The 17,345-nt window shown below is 44.3% G+C and overlaps 1 protein-coding gene across 4 annotated transcripts in view; it reads right to left on the bottom strand.

Moving 5' to 3' along the window:
* hectd2 (HECT domain containing 2) overlaps positions 1–15,959 on the bottom strand; it is a 36,494-nt gene extending 20,535 nt beyond the window's left edge. For all 4 annotated transcript variants that reach the window (XR_011311367.1, XR_011311368.1, XR_011311366.1 and 1 more), the window contains exons 1-12: positions 15,368–15,959; positions 11,172–11,313; positions 7,909–8,047; positions 7,676–7,778; positions 7,404–7,493; positions 6,212–6,276; positions 5,893–5,938; positions 3,863–3,972; positions 1,779–1,927; positions 1,498–1,621; positions 481–577; positions 291–398 (exon numbers count right to left, since the gene is read on the bottom strand). Coding sequence is in view for 1 of the 4 variants with exons in the window: in XM_069709329.1 (XP_069565430.1) it covers positions 291–398; positions 481–577; positions 1,498–1,621; positions 1,779–1,927; positions 3,863–3,972; positions 5,893–5,938; positions 6,212–6,276; positions 7,404–7,493; positions 7,676–7,778; positions 7,909–8,047; positions 11,172–11,313; positions 15,368–15,442 (1,248 nt within the window). In the remaining 3 variants the exon portion in view is untranslated. The remainder of the gene's footprint in view (positions 1–290; positions 399–480; positions 578–1,497; positions 1,622–1,778; positions 1,928–3,862; positions 3,973–5,892; positions 5,939–6,211; positions 6,277–7,403; positions 7,494–7,675; positions 7,779–7,908; positions 8,048–11,171; positions 11,314–15,367) is intronic.
* Positions 15,960–17,345: the final 1,386 nt, after the last annotated feature.

Below are 17,345 nucleotides of genomic sequence, written 5' to 3'. Positions count from 1 at the left end.
GGATGTGACTCGATCCGATTGGGAACCAGGGGGCCAATATGCCCCGCCCACCTAAACAAGCCCCGCCCCCAAACATATCAGTGTTTATAATGTGTAATGAATTCTGGAATTATTGCCAGAAGGAAACCCGATGACTTGTGGAAAACTTTTGATGCTTCTGAGTCTATCTGAGACGGCCCCTGGTGGCCACTCGGTGGTATTACACATTAAGGCACTGACACTTTAAAGTGCATTTCTGCTTTTAAAAGCTGGACTTGTGATTGCAGATACGAGGCAGCGACCGTACCCACCTCATCCAGTGAGTCGCTGAGGAGCTGCGCTCGTCGTACTTTAATGTTGAGGAACAGAAGGTTCATGTCCACTCGCTGCCTGCGAGACACCTTGGAGACCAGGCTTTGCTGTCAATCAAACACACGGACAGGTTAGAGTCAGCAGGTGTTTCTGTTAAAGGCTTCTTGAGGAGGTGTTTTTGTGCCTCACTCTGGCCTGACTGATCATCTGCTGCTCCGAGTCTTTCTGGATGATGACTTTCTTCACCGCCGTCGACAGGATGAAGGGAAACTGACAGAACGAAAACCTGCGAGAGGAGAACAAAATATGAAAAGTTAAAAACTTATTTTTCATGTTTTTTCACCATCAATATTTATATGAAGCAAAAAGACATTCCTGATCAGCTCTCAAGTGTTTTTATGATTAGAAGTTTTATCCAAATGAACAGATTCTGAAAAATCTACCCCCTCATCATCCCCCCCCCCCCTCTTTATCTGCTCGTTAACGAGCTGCGACGCAGCGTGAAACAGACTTTGGTTTCCACGCCTCTGGATGAACTGCAGCTGTGGCAACGCCACTTCGTCTCGCCTCGAGGACGGAGGAAGATCTTCAAACACAGCTGCCACGACTCGGTCACGCTCGGCGCTCCGTCATGTTCAATGTTTCGGAGTTTCTGGTGCTCGTTAGCAGGCGAGACCGAAAACATTCATCCTTTAGAAAACTCACAAAGTCTGCTCCGACATTTGTTGTCGACTCTCAACGGTGAGATCAGATTTCTTGAGACTTTTCTCTCTGAGGGAAAAACATTCGCTGCAAACCACCTGAACTGTGGCGCCATGGCAACAGGATTCTCCAACACGACAACACGCCTCTAACACAATCGTAATTGATGGATTGATTGATTTAGTTTTTTAAATGAACCACAAAGTTCCACCTGTAACGTCATCCTGCTGTTCGTTCCACAGAAACACACCTGAAGCTCTCTGGTTGGACGGCTCTGACAGCAAGGCATTCTGGGACTTGTAGTTCTTTCATGAAGTTAAAATGGACACGACTGCAAAATCATGTTTTTTTTTGTTACCGAGAATCAAACAACATCTCCATCAAAAGACGTGTAATTTGATTTGGTTTGTAGTTTAAAGAAACTGAAAACCGCTCCTGACAAGTCATTTTTTTTTGTTTTCGAGTCCACCAGATGGAAAATCCACAGAAAAAAACCCATCTGACCTATTTGAGTTGCCGTAGTTCTGCCAGGTCCGGTACTCCTCCATGAAGTCGATGTGCTCCAGAGTGATGTTGTAGAAGTCGGTGAAGGGCATGATGGGAGGAGAGGAGACGCTGTTGGCTGCATCTACGGAGGACGGAGATTTAAACACGGTTGCTTAGGTGATGTGAGTGTGTGTGTGCGTGTGTGTGCGTGCGTGCGTGCGTGCGTGTGCGTGTGCGTGTGTGTGTGTGCGTGTGTGTGTGTGTGTGTGTGTGTGCGTGTGTGTGTGTGTGTGACCCACTGAAGAGGCTGAGCACTTTGGTCGCGGAGGGAATCCACCAGGAGCACTTGGCCAGAGGAGGAAGCTCGTCCGGCTCGGCGGGAAACAGGCGAGTGGAGATGAACTGCAGGAGGCGCTCGACCAGCTGCCTGAAACGCCTCACCGACAGCCTGGCACACACACACACACACACACACACACACACACACACACACACACACACACACACACACACACACACACACACACACACACACACACACACACACACACACACACACACACACATTTAAACACACAGAGTTACACACTGGCAGCTGCACAGACCCTGAAATATACATCTGCACAAGAATAGACACAAAAGAGAAATAGCAGCGTTGGACAGAGAAGTTTGGTTTCTGGAATCTGAGCAGAACCAAACAGAACTTCTAATTTGAAGCAGCTTTGCTTGTAAATCATCACCACAGACAGCACGAAGTTAAACTTCTTCTTCTTCTTCTTTAGAGACGAACAGAAGCTGGACGACATTTGTTCTTGTAGGCTGAGTGTCAAGTTTAAAAAAGCTTTCTTAAAACGAGGTTTCTGGAAAGTGAATTTAAAAAAAAAAATAGAGCGTTTTAATCCGACCAGATGGCGGTTTTAAAGATACAGATTAACGTCTCCCTGGAAACCGACATGTTGACCTTGTGCACGTTTCTTGTAGCTCAGAAAAGAGCTGACATTCATTCTATTCATTACTTTTATCGTAATTTCACCAGGAAATTTTACAGGAGACCCGGACGCAGTCGCAGCTGCACAAACACACAGCGTATTAAAATGCAGCGTACACAATATAATCTACAAGAAATCCAACAATAAACAGCACGGCAATCATTTTAACTGCAGATGTTAAAATAATAATCATAATATGAAGCACTTCATCCATCGGAACAGTTTAAAATGAGCAAAATTAGGACTTTAATTAACTACAATTATGAAAAAACAAGTGTGATCAGACAGAAATTTGGACCAAACACTTGTGAAACTCGACAGTTTTGAGCAGCCGAGTGTGAAGCGGCTGAGATGGAAGTCGGAGGTCGTGTTTTCTTTCCCTAAAACGGAGCGTTGCTCCCGTCGGGTCGGGACAGTTCCTGCTCCAAGTGAAGGAGTTTAAGTATCTCAGGGTTTTATCACGAGTCAGCGTACGATGGAGTTTCCACGACAGGGCTCAGCTTTAGAGACGGAGGAAGGAGCTGTTGGAGTCGAGCCGCTGCTCCTTCACCTCGAGACGGTTCGGACACCTGACGGGGACGTTTCCTGGACACGTCCAGCTGGTAGGAGACGCCGGGAAAAGACCACGGACACGCTGGACAGACGACGTCTCTTATCTGACCGCCTCCGTTTTCCTCCAGGACGATGGAAATGTTGCTGAGGAGAGGGATGACCTGTCTGACCTGCTGCTGCTGCTGCTGCTGCTGCTGCTGCTGCTGCTGATGATGATGATGATGATGATGGATGGACAGTTTTCAATACTTTCTCCAGATAAATTTTGGTTGTAATAATATGGAGCTCCAATCCCCAGAAGTAATGATAATAAACTTGAATTCTCTTCATCTTTATTTGAACTGCAGCCGTGCATCAGTTCTTCCCAAAGCTCTGACACGTGTGGTCGGATCAGAGAAGGAAAAACAAAAGACGCAGATGAAAAACAAGCAAAAAAAAAACAAAAGCAAAAAAAAAAAGCGATGGCTGCAGGATCTGAGGTTTATAACCGAACGACGAGAGAGATTCATCGTGAACGTGAAGCCAGAACGTTTTCCTGCCAGAGACGGAAAACACTTTTAAATTTACGTCCTGGTCTCACAATCAATCAGCTGCTCACCCGCTGCCGAGACCGCGTCCGCCCGCACGGCCACGAGTTATTTAGAGAGCTCCACATCACACTCTCTCTCTGCAGAAGGCATTACAATCTGCTGAACACACAAAGAGATGACACACACACACACACACACACACACACACACACACACACACACACACACACACACACACACACACACACACACACACACACACACACACACACACACACACACACACACACACACACACACTTTAGGACTTACTTCTTGAGCCAGTGAACCAGGAAGTGGTGGTCGGCCTCAGACAGAGCAGCGATCTGCCTCAGCAGGTGAGCGTAGATCACGTAGGTGCTGGTGCTGGAATACTGGGGGTTCTACACACACACACACACACACACACACACACACACACACACACACACACACACACACACACACACACACACACACACACACACACACACACACACAACAAATGAACTAAGTCCATCCAGCTTGAGACTCTGGAACATGATTTTGTATTTTGTGAAAAGAAAGCGGCCATCGTCAAAGTTTTAAGTTTTCCTTCAAGCCAAATTTGTTTTTACAATTTGGCTTTTATTTTGGTAGGTTGTCCATCATTTCTGCCTCCATTAATACCATTTTACTCACCAAAATAAAATCCCTTCTCTGGGATGATGGGAAACATCCCACCGATAGCTGTAACCTGACTGCACCACAGGCCTGTCAATCAAACAGACACGCCCCCCAAAACAGGTCTTCTTGAATCTTCTTTTCTAATGAATGAGGGATTATTTTCAGACGGACCTCCAGAAAACTAAGAAGAAGGAGTGACTTTAGCTAACAACACCGAGATAACTGATGGACACATTTTATTCACTTTGGATTTGATGAGAGAAGTTGAATGGGAGTCTATGGAGCCGGAGGCTTTTTGGAGCCGACCTCTAGTGGCACTCGCTGGTATTGCAGCTTAATACTGCAGCTAATTCTGCATCGGCCAGGAAAAACGGCCTCTGGGGGCCTCAGACCTTATCGATGAACTTGACGAGTTTTATAATAGAAAGAAATGATGGAGAAAACTAAGAAAACAAGACCAGAGTTCCTTTCAGATGAACGCTGTGGAGTCTTTCCTCGAGGATTACTGGTTTATTACTTTATTTCCTCTGAAGCATGACCCACTTTCACTTTGACCACACAAGTTTGGATGCAATAAAAACAAATAACAAATGACACAATGAGTGAGATAATCCCACAGAGCTCCACTCAGGCTTTGAAAACACACATGAAGAAGAAAGAGGGAGAGAGAAGAGCTCATAAAGACGGGAGAGTCGTCGTCAGACAGGAAACCGGCCGTCCTCAGCTACAGCATGACCTCACCCAGGCGTGTGTGTGTGTGTGTGTGTGTGTGTGTGTGTGTGTGTGTGTGTGTGTGTGTGTGTGTGTGTGTGTGTGTGTGTGTGTGTGTGTACCTATGGTGCATATAACCACAGTGGAACTACTGTAGATTCCTGTCTTTATCTGATTCTAATTCCCAAGGCCATATAAGGAAATCAGACTGGAAGGAGAGCCGAGAGAGAAAAAGAGAAAGAGACACCAAAAAAAAACAAAAAAAAAAGCATCAAAGAAATGAAACCACCGACATAAAAAGGGCTGAAATGAACGGAGGAATGAGAGAGAGAGAAAAGATCAAAAATAAAGTACTGAGAGGCAGAGAAAGAATTTAAAAAACAACAGTTGTTAAATAAAAACTTTAGATCATTATAAATGTATAAATGCTCCGAGCCGACCTGCAGAATCCGGACCGGTCCTGTTTGATATTCATGGATCGGCAGCAGCTCTATTAAAAGCTGAGCCACCTGCGATCCTTTGTGTTGAGAGCAGCAGCTCCATGTGAGTCATCACGCTGCTGAACAGGCAGATTACCGAAGCTACCAGAAGCTTTAAGCCCATTTTATACTCAGTTTTGTTTTCGGGGTTTTACATTTTTTTAGGGGGGCACAAATTGTGGCTAATTCCTGAAACCGAGAAATATTTTTGGTGAAATCGCTGCACACCGCTGGTTCTTCACGAACCCGTCAATGTTCTACAAACCGAGCTTCTACAGCGACTGAAATTGTTTTTTAAATCCACTGGACGACTTGATGAAAGGAAACCTCCAAAACCAACGTGTGGTAGATGTGTGTGTCGTATTGAAGACATCGCCGTAGTTTCATGCGCTGTTGCTATAGTAACGACGGACGCCACATTGAGATGCGACTATCTGCAGTGGAAATTTCATTCACTCTCAGTCTCACCTGCACGAGAATCAAATAAGCTCGCAGGTCGTCTTTTGTTCGAGGCCTTAAAAAAAACAAAAAAACACAACAGGAAAAAAAACTTCATGTGAAAAACAAACAAACAAACATACACAACATAAACAAGTTCCATCTTTGTGCCAAGTTTGATTAAATGGATCCAGAAGAATTATTTTCAGTAAATTAAAGTATTCCTTTAAACCAGGCAGCACAGTTCTGTGTATTTTATCATGAATTGTTTTGTAATGACGAGTTGAAAAGTGAACGTTAACAGCCGGAGTGATAATAAGAGTTCAGACGGGCAGATGTGTCGTCTCACCCCTTCCACTCCCTCAGCAGGCTGTTGATGATCCCTTTCAGCACCGACTTCTGGATGTCCGGAGGCTGAAACACAACAGCAGAAGGTCGAGTCAACAACCGCCGAATGTCAGCGACCCACGAAGAGACATGAAAACCGCGGGAGGCCGTGTTTATCTAACCTTTACCTCGCCGGGAGGAGACGAGTCCGCTGGGATGACAGCCTGAAGCGTGTTAAGAGATCTTTTCGCTGCTTTTTCGGACTGCTGGAATTTTTATGTTCCCCTTTTATTTTGTGTGTCCGCACCGGAGGAACTAAGAACCATTTTAAGTTCCTATAACTCGGTTTTGTGGTACTTTTTTTTTTTAGCTCCTCCCCCTGGGTAGGTACTCTGACTCACTAAGGGAAAACTACAGCTACGAACGAAGACAGAGTTTTAAATGGAGGCACACATCGGAGGAAAATACAGCCTGACTTTGATCCTACGATGCAAGCAGCAACCAGCGGTGACATCATCAACCAGCAGTGATGTCATCAACCATCAGTGATGTCATCGTTGGTTTGTGAACGTTATGAATCCTCCAGTTCAGATTCTGTCCGTCACCATCTTTGCTAGTTCGGAGCGGTTTGGAGCAGGAAGTGACCATATTTGGACGAGCTGGGGGAGGAGCCAGCGGTGGATCTGACTCGATCTGATTGGAAACCTGACGATACTACGTCCCGCACACCGATAACCTGACTGCACCACAGGCCTGTCAATCAAACAGACACGCCCCCAAAAACAGGTCTTCTTGAATCTTCTTTTCTAATGAATGAGGGATTATTTTCAGATGGACCTCCAGAAAACTAAGAAGAAGGAGTGACTTTAGCTAACAACACCGAGATAACTGATGGACACATTTTATTCACTTTGGATTTGATGAGAGAAGTTGAATGGGAGTCTATGGAGCCGGAGGCTTTTTGGAGCCGACCTCTAGTGGCACTCGGATCGGAACCATTTTTTAGACTTTTATATCCAGTCTTTGAGTGAATGTTATTAACGACCAGCAGCTCATCACATTAAGTTTTATAGAACGTACATAAACTCATATAAAGGCTATAAACTTATTTGCAGACCGTCCTGATATTAACCTGAAATGTGCCGTAAAAGCATCACAAGAGGAACTCCACCCCGGGTACATTTAAATAAGCTATTAGCTGTGGTCCTGCTTACCGTGCTGAGCAGCGCGTCGTAAACAGCGTTGACAAACTTAGCGTTGACTCCCGAGTCCTCGATTGTGTTAAACAACCCGTTCGCCTCTCGCTGGGGGGAGAAAAGGGAGAGGAAACACGAGAGGAGAGAAAGCATGAAAAACAAAACCCGCAGAGAAGAAGTGCGTTCCCATCGTAAAAGCAGTGGCGACGCCTGGAGAAATCTTTCAGCGTTCAAAAACTGTTGTTCTCACAACAGGCGTTTCACTGACAGCCAGACTTTACGAGTTGTACCTTAAAGGCAGCGTTGATTTCTATGAAGGAGTCGAAGGTGGTCAAGTAAAACTCCCGGACCTCCCTCCAGTCACCCGAGTGAGCGGCGCGCTCCGTGTCCTCCCTGGAAACACAAATACACTCGCAACGCTTAAAAAAATACAAACTTAGAGTTGTTCTCGATGTGTTCTGAGCATTCAAAGTGAGTTTTATTTGGTTTTATAGACGTTTTTTTTTACAGCCGACAGACTCACTGGAACTCCTTGGTGGTTTTGGTTCTCAGGGGGATGACGGGGTCGGAGGGGAACGGAGCTTTGACCTCCGGAGGAAGCGTGTCGATGGAGAGACGCTGCTTCTGACGGACGTCGCTGCAGATCGGAGGAAGTTCTCGTCCTGCGAGAAGGAAAGAAATCACTCGTCCAGCTTTGAAGGAGAAATCAGGTGAACCAAACTTGGAGCGATCGTAGTGTCACAGAACCAAAACTTTCACTTTGATTCCGGTTCCTGAAGGATTCTTCTTTTCTGTACCAATCAAATCCAAAAGAAAGTTAAATGACACATTTTGGTCCAAATCTTTAGTTTTCATGCAGTTCAGAAGGGGAGAGTTCAGCCCAGGATGTTTTCTGAAGCTACAGTTTACAGATGTTCCCTTAACGCCTCACATAAAATCACTCGCGAGGTGACAGAGAAACCTAAAGTCACCGCAGCAAAGACATATGTGGACAAACATTGTTTGAAAATTTGAATGTCAGATTTACTTAAGTTTAAAACTGAGTCTACGTATTTGAGATTTATTGCCGTGTAAACGGGGATGACAAAGTAATATCTGCGTTTTCTAATCTGCATCGGCTCTCAGACAGAACGGACACCGACAGAAACACAATAGATGAGCACATCATCTCATAATATTCATTAGAGTCACATTAACCAGGAAGGTCGACTTTTCACCTTTAAATCTGGCTGCTGTTCATCTCAGCAGTTTGTCTTTTTAATAGATCATTTATATCTCACTGTACATGGACACACGTAGAGGAGGAGAAAACATACACGCAGATAAACAGAAAAAATAACAACTAACTATAGAAAGGATTAAATCGATATTGTTGCTTTCACACACACATAAATGCACAAACAACACCTATTAACCCCATCAGTGTGTAATCACAGAGGCCAGGCAGCGCAGCATGACTACAATTCACACACACACACACACACACACACACACACACACACACACACACACACACACACACACACACACACACACACACACACACACACACACACACACACACCTGCGCATCCTTCCATCCGTTCTCTTTGTAATTGGCCGACTATTGTCTCCGTCTCCACAGAAACAATAGTCATGAACAGGCATCTGTCCAGGTGCATTGTGGGAGCTCCCCCAGTGGGCGGGGACCGATTGCACGAAGCAGAAGATAAAAGGGACACGAGGACGGAGGCGGACAGACGGATAAATCACAGCCGGACAAAAAGGTGGCCGGTTCGTCCGATTAAAAAGAGACGTTCCTCTGGGGAGCAGGAACGATTAGTAATCTGATTACATCCAGTCAGATTATCTGAGGGGAAATACTGACGGTGCGTTACAGTAATCTGATTACATCCAGTCAGATTATCTGAGGGGAAATACTGACGGTGCGTTACAGTAATCTGTCTCAGTATACGATGTGCAATCACAAAGTTCTGGGCTCCAAATAAAACCGATGCAGAAACACCGAAGCACCGAGAGCAGCAGGTCGAGACACAAATCCAGAATTACCCGGAACAAGGAGACAATATTGATATAAGTCTACTGTAAGTAGTTTAGAAATATATATAACCACAAATAATAACGACTGTGATTCATCCTCTGAGGATCATGAACATCCATCATGTTTCTTAGCAACCGGGCCATCACATGCATCATTAGTTGTTTTGTCAGCACAGCAAAAACCAGAAAAAAAAAATCAGATCAAAGCTGCAACCTTGGAAATAAAAGTGCTCTTAACCCCCCCGCCCCGCCTCCTCACAGCTTTCTAATTATCACCGCTTTGTCAGATAGTGCATCACCCAGTTAGTCCCGACAGCAACGAGCCTCAGTTGTCGTGGCGACCTTTAATCAAAGTGAGACACCTTTGTGACCTTCGAATCGCACATCTTCTCTCCTCTTCTTCCCTTGAAGCAGAATTTACTTTGATGTCTCCTGATGAGGAGGAGAAGGGGGGGGGGGGGGCTTGTTATCTTCCTCAAGTGTCGTCCATTAGTTCCTGCTGAGGTTTAATGAAAGAAACATCCTGCAAACCTCCGACCGAACACGTAACCTGATAGTGGAGGGAGGGAATGAAACATGGCCGTTGTCCCTGATTGTACTTCATTTTGATTTGATTTTTGTTAAGAAATATGCCCTACAAATTAATTTACACTTTTCCTGAATGTCAAAATCGATTGTAGTCTAAAGTTAAAGTAAACAAATATGATATTCATACGACTCTTTTCTTCCGTGCGGCTGCAGAGCTCCAGTCGGCCTCCCGACATCAATAAAAGTTTGAAATCTCTTTCCGCAACGAGCTCCACTTCCACGTTTGTGAAAAAGGTGTCGGAGTGTTTTCTGATCCTGAAACAGATCTCGGCTCCGCTCAGCCTCGGCGCACAAAACCATATTTGACAATATTAAAAAGGGGGAACACAAACCTCCTGTAATACTTCACAGATGAAAAAGCAAATTGTGGTGATTATCCAGCAGGCCGGGCGACTGTAACGAGCCCGGGGAAGGCTGCATTATCTTGTGTGTGTGTGTGTGTGTGTGTGTGTGTGTGTGTGTGTGTGTGTGTGTGTGTGTGTGTGTGTGTGTGTGTGTGTGTGTGTGTGTGTGTGTGTGTGTGTGCATATGGTTTTCATTTGGGGCGGAGGTTTGCATAATTATTCTGGCATCGGTAGCCGTGGTGACAAAGCAGGCTGGTGAGCGCTGCGCTGGGTCGGCGTTCTCACGGCAGTCAGAAATAACCTCGCCCCGAACAGGAAGCAGCGTCGTCTTTAATATCCAAACACTTCGGGAACACCGAGAAGTTCCCGTTGTCAGGTTTAGAACTCATATTTTTCTTTTCTCTGACTTCATTTATTATGAAAACGCCGGAATTAAATCCAATAAAACTCAAGTAAACGCACGTATTTTGTGTTCTTTCTTCCCGGAGCAGGAAAATATTGGAGCAACTTTCGTTGCAGCGTCTGAATGTTCGATTATTATTGTCTGAAAAATACCTGCAACTATTTCATCAGCGGTGCGACGCTGTGATTTTCTGCGAGACGTTAAAACAGCTTTTCCTTCTTTGTAGAAACCGTCCATCGTCGTCGCCCGCAGCTCAACGTAAACAGGAAGTAACACATCATTACATCCAGAGCAACGAGCGCCACTCTCTCCTGGAGACTCCTGCTTCGGACTCCATCGAGCTGGATGTAAAAGAGGATGCGAGGGTGTAGAAGACAGTTTCTGGTGGAGGTACCTTGACCCTGAACTCACCGTGTCGGAGCGCCGGCATGCCGTTAAAGGTGCCGGTGAAGCCGCCGGCGAAGCTCCGCCCCCCGGCGTCCCTCCTCTGGCTCAGCGTGGAGATGAAGGTGCCCAGAGACGGAAACGGCTGCTTGGCTCCTCGTCCCAGACCCTGAAAACAGGAAGTTCACCATGAAGGACGGAGAACGGGAGACGGGACGCACAACACGGAGGGACATTTCTGATGTGGACGTTCCAACCGAATGAAATCTGAGAACTCAAATGAATCTGGAGAGAATTATTTGATTTAAATGGAGCTTGAAGTGCTTTAGAGTTTGATGGTTAGGGAAGAATATTCAACTGTTAATTATTATAGAAGATAACAATGATTTTAGAAATTTAGAAATATGGTATCGTTATAAACAATAGGCCGATATGAAAACCTTTCTTTTCTGAAGATAATGCAGAAAAAGATGCTTCAGGTATATTATAAATTGTTCTATTTGGATTCAGTTTATTATCTATAATTATTAAATTCCCAGTGAAGTTCTGTTTCAGTGCAGTGATGCACAATAAGCTGTAAACATCCTGCTTCCATTCAAATCTTCGTCATGAGGGTCAAAAGTGTTTGATGACATTTGAGAGATCAGACGTATTTTATAATTATATAAAAAAATGTGGGCCCATATTTTGACATAGAACTTTTTTTTTTCACTCCTTAATATCATCATCGTTCAGGCTCTAATAAACTTCAGCAAATAGTAAATAACTGAAAACATATTCAATTTAAAGGAAAATCAAACATACATTAAGATGCAGAATTTACGGGGCCAAGTAAAATATATTTATCTAATTTGTTTCATTTATTTCTCTTTAGGATGAAAATCTGTTGTTTTACATCATATTTATGCAGAAATATACAAAATCTGAAATGTTTATCAAACTTCCACTGAGTGGTTAAAGCTTCACGCAGGAGAGTCACTCCTGCGTTCAAACTTATTAAAGCACAAACAGAAATTTGGGATTAAAAGAAAAGGCACGTTTGGAGTTTTTCTTTTTGGCGCTCAGCCCTGAAAACAAGTCGTGGACGTAGTGTTTCTGTAATCCTGCTGACAAACAAACAAACAAACAAACCACACTGAAATCACATCCTCCTCCTTGTGGAGGAAATAAACACCCTGAAGTCTCAGAGAAGCTCTTCTAGAAATCAACCGACGCTGACAACGTTTACCAAATGTTGTTGGAGATTTATCACCTGAAGGACAGAAGGTGAGGAGACGAAAGGAGAGCAGGAAAGGAGGGACGAGACAGATGGAGGACGGACAGAGGACATGAGACAGAAGACAGGAAGTGGATGAAGAAGATGGAGAGAACAGAGAGGAGGAGGAGGAGACAGCAACAGATGCACAGCAGCCGTTCCTGACAGACACACACACACACACACACACACACACACACACACACACACACACACACACACACACACACACTGAAACACACACACACACACTGAAACACACACACACACAAACGCACACACACTGAAACACACACACACACACACACACACTGAAACACACACACACACACACACACACAAACGCACACACACACACACACACACACTGAAACACACACACACACACACACACACACACTGAAACACACTGAAACACACACACACACACACACACACACACACACACACACACACACACACACACACACACACACACACACACACACACACACTGAAACACACACACCCTCTCTCTGCTGGTAGATTATTGTATTACGGCTGCTGATAGAAATACTGATATTTATAACAATAAACTTTCTTGTCTTCTTTTGTCAACATTCTGTTTTCACTGTTTCCTCCTTCAACAACACAACATCAGCTGATCGAGCGACCAGCTGATGTTTCAGCTCCACATCGACACCAAGACTCTGAAAACTGCGTCATACATCTGTTGAATCTGCGTCTTTCAGCCAGCAGCCCGGCCGGGCTTTTGGTCGGCAACGGCTCAAAGAATCAGTGAAAACGCAACGAGAGACAAACACCAAACAACACAGGAGGAAACCGAAAGAAGGAACGGAGCTCGGAAGCAGCAGAGTTTAGTTTGGAAACGTTTCAACATGAAACATTCACGTGTTGTCTGAGGATTCACGGGTCGGTTCAATAACTGAAACCAAAGAGAAGGAAGGAGATTCTCCGTGGAGGTCTGAGTTTAGTCTGAGACTGAGATCAACACTAACACACTAACGTACACCGGCTGTTCTGCTGAGAATAAACAGAAATGATGCAACAAGTGAAAAGTGAGCAAAAGACACTTTATCAGTCTGTTTCCACTTATTCTGGATCAGAGATCAGATCTGTCAGCTTCATACATAAACTAAATCATCAAACGATCAGACAGGAAACACACGAGTCCGATCCAGAAGTGTCTTCAGCTGCAATACCAGCGAGTGCCACTAGAGGTCGGCTCCAAAAAGCCTCCGGCTCCATAGACTCCCATTCAACTTCTCTCATCAAATCCAAAGTGAATAAAATGTGTCCATCAGTTATCTCGGTGTTGTTAGCTAAAGTCACTCCTTCTTATTAGTTTTCTGGAGGTCCATCTGAAAATAATCCCTCATTCATTAGAAAAGAAGATTCAAGAAGACCTGTTTTTGGGGGCGTGTCTGTTTGATTGACAGGCCTGTGGTGCAGTCAGGTTACAGCTATCGTCAGGTTTCCAATCAGATCTTTCAGATCCACCGCTGGCTCGACTCATCGTTGCATCTTCAGAATTACTTGTTTTGTCCCCCAAAAAAAATAAAACCACTCGAATACGTTCAGTTTCCAACGACATTAAAACAGCTGCACTTTACATTCAAACAACCTTCTGCTGAGTCATCTTTTATCTGACAGAATCACAGCATGCTGTCATCGAGGTCTCCGACGTCTGGAGAAGATCTCAGAGACAAAACCGGAGACGTTTCCGGATGGTTTTCTGTTCAGGAGGAAAATAAAAATAAAAAGCGTCTCAGCTGTCTTCAATTGCTCCTTTTTTATTGGTCGGTAACCCGACGACATCCCGCCGTCTCCCGGAACCTTTCGGCCCGAATCTTCCTCCATCAGTCGGACCGTGAAGTCCTGCAGAACCGAGCTGCAGAGAGGAAAACTTTTATGGCCTTTCCAGACTGGAGCGGTGACAGACTGTTTACTGGTCAGAACCGTCGGATCGGCACATTCCTGCTGCCTGACTCGATGGAGATGACATCAACCGAGCCGGCCCGCTGCGGAGCGACACCGAGAGCAGAACCGCAGAGACCCGACGGCACCGAGCACACGGTGATGACATCATCGGACCCGCTGAGGAGCCGATGTCAGGACTCATTATGTAAGAAGGAGGGCATCGCTGAACTCCTGCTTCCTGTCACCTAACGTGTTCTTTTATGTTTTATCTTTCTTTTATTTTAATGCATATGTGTGCAATAAAGTGGATGAAAGAATAATTAAACCTTTAATATGTTAAAGTTTAAAGTTAAAAAGGATTTTATGGAGAAGCAAATAATTCAAATATATGAAATCCAGAATGATCCTGTGTCTAATGGAAGAGGAATCTGCATTTAAATTGAAGGATATTTAAATAAATGTTGTGTTTGTGTTGCATCATTTTTTTTCTTTCATTCTCTGAAAATAAAAAGCTGAAAAATCAAACTAACCGATCAGACAAAAGATTTTATTTGCAAAAGACTAAAAAAATCTATAAAAACAGGAGGAAAAATAAAAAGTAAGTGTGCCAAGTATCATTCAGAGTTAAGAGTGGCCACAAACCAAACACTAATTAAAAAGGAATGAATTAAAATTCATACTTGGATTCTAATATTTATTTTTAATTCATTAGTGTTTATTAAAAATACATCGTTTTTTAAATGAGATGTGATCAAATTTTTTGTCTTATTCAGACTTTTTAAAAGGAAAAATGTAAAGCAAAACCTGGTGCATCCCCAATTCTGCTGTTTATTTGACCTTAAATAAACAATATTAATACGTCCTGATTCAAGTTATTGCACTATATTCCAAATTAATTGATTATTTCTCAGTTTTATTCCTAATTTGACTGTAAAAAGTTGCATATTCAAAGTTGTTTCCACTTTATAAACACATAAAACTTGATTTCTGCACCACAAACACTCTGAGGGCTCAAAGCCTGAGATGAAGAAGCAGAAGGTTTTCTTACAGCATGAAGGGAGCTGTTGTAGATCGGTGGCAGCTTCTCTCGGTCCCTCTCCACTCCTGAATGTTCTCCATCCATCCTCTCCTCTCCGCTCCGCTCCTCTCCTCTCCTCTCCTCTCCTCTCCTCTCCTCTCCTCTCCGCTCCTCTCCTCTCCTCTCTCCTCTCCGCTCCTCTCCGGCTGGAAAACTTGTTTTGTTCCCCGGAAACAGTCACTCGTCTCCCGCCGCGGAGCCGCTGCTCCTCACGCCGCTGCACATGTTGGTGGCAGAGCCAGCTCCGAGCCCGCGTCTCCGTGACTTCACCCGCTAATCAGGGAGATCCACATCCTCCGGAGAAACCGAGGGGACTCGACCTTCGTCGGACAGGTGGGCTCTCCGTTACGCGCACAGCCTGACGGGTAAACGTCTCCAAAAGCTGCGCGTGAAGTCTCCGTCTGGTTCCTTCAAGAGCGCGAAGTTCTGTTCGTTTTAAAAGAGCTTTTAAAACACGTTCAGGGAGAGTTTTTACCCGCTTCTTCTTCTCCTCTTCCTCTCCCTCTCTGCGTCGTCGGTCGGAGAGGCAGCACAGCTGCGGGCCGGCGCCATGTTTGGAGAAGGAGGAGGAGGAGGCGCCTGGAGAGCAGAGCCTGGAGAAAGCACAGCGTCACACACACACACACACACACACACACACACACACACACACACACACACACACACACACACACACACACACACACACACACACACACACACACACACAAGGAATAACGGGAAATAGGAGCGTTGGATTCACAATAAAAGTGGAAATTTAACAGTCAAATATGCCAACAGAAGCCCGCACGTGCAAAACATTCAAATACAAATAAACAAAATTGACGAAAGAGATTTCATGTTAGCAATGACAAAAATCACATTAAAATGATGATATTTATGAGGTAACTAAATCAGGTTATATACAACAACAACAACAAAAATCACCCATTAAAAAAGAAACGTGACTTGTAAGGTGTTTGAGAGACTTTACAGTAAATATTGCAAACTCAATCTCTGACAGTCTGACTAATTTTCACCAGTTTTTTTTCCCGGTGAAAATCAATGTTTACAAATAATAAATAAAATGCTGCTTTTTGTCTTTGGCAACTTTTTCTGTATCATTTTTCAGTTTTAACAATTTAAAACATTTTCTTTCTCACCAATGTGGTGAAACAGTGAACGAGTAGTCCAACAACGAGCAACTCAAGGGAATAAATATTTAAAAGAATAGCAGATCTTTATCTAAAGTAGAGTATTTCTTTATACAATAGAGTTTAAAAGCCAAAGTCCGTTTCTTCACTTTAGAAATAAACATTTCCTGATTACAAATGTACATGTGACTGTATTTCTTGGTCCCCGTCTGGTTCCGTTTGTATTTTCCAGTACGTTGACGCCACCTCCTTCCTCAGTGGGACTTTTCTTTTGACAGCTGACAGGAAGTGAGGAGCAGTGATTTCCTCCATCTTGACTGCTGCTGCTGCTTCAGACTGCGTCACCGCCACAATTTAACTTCTGTCCATAATTAGTGAGAAACAGGATCCGGGCTGCAGGCCAACTCTCACTGAACATAAAGAAACTGAGCAGCTCCTGATGTCGCAGCAGCTCTCTCTCTGTGTGTGTGTGTGTGTGTGTGTGTGTGTGTGTGTGTGTGTGTGTGTGTGTGTGTGTGTGTGTGTGTGTGTGTGTGTGTGTGTGTGTGTGTGTGTGTGTGTGTGTGTGTGTGTGTGTGTGTGTGTGTGTGTGTGTGTGTGTGTGTGTGTGTGTGTGTGTGTGTGTGTGTGTGCGTGTGTGTGTGTGGTTTCTCGGTAACGTTGAGATCATCTGAACTCTCTCCCGTCTGGTTCCCTAAAAACAGCTCCAGTGTTTCAGTTCGTCCTGGAAAAAGAAAAAAAAAAAAAGCCTTGAACCCATTTTTAGATCTTTTATTCTCATAATGACTTTTCTGCTTCTTTAAAATCTGTTTTCT

This window comes from Brachyistius frenatus, unplaced genomic scaffold (genome assembly GCF_029030835.1).
Source record: "Brachyistius frenatus isolate BFR_SWC_R1_liver_20210118 unplaced genomic scaffold, ASM2903083v1 Contig_82, whole genome shotgun sequence".
NCBI classification, from domain to species: domain Eukaryota; kingdom Metazoa; phylum Chordata; class Actinopteri; family Embiotocidae; genus Brachyistius; species Brachyistius frenatus.
The sequence above is the reverse complement of the archived record's forward strand: the minus strand, read 5'-3'. Positions and strand labels throughout refer to the sequence as shown.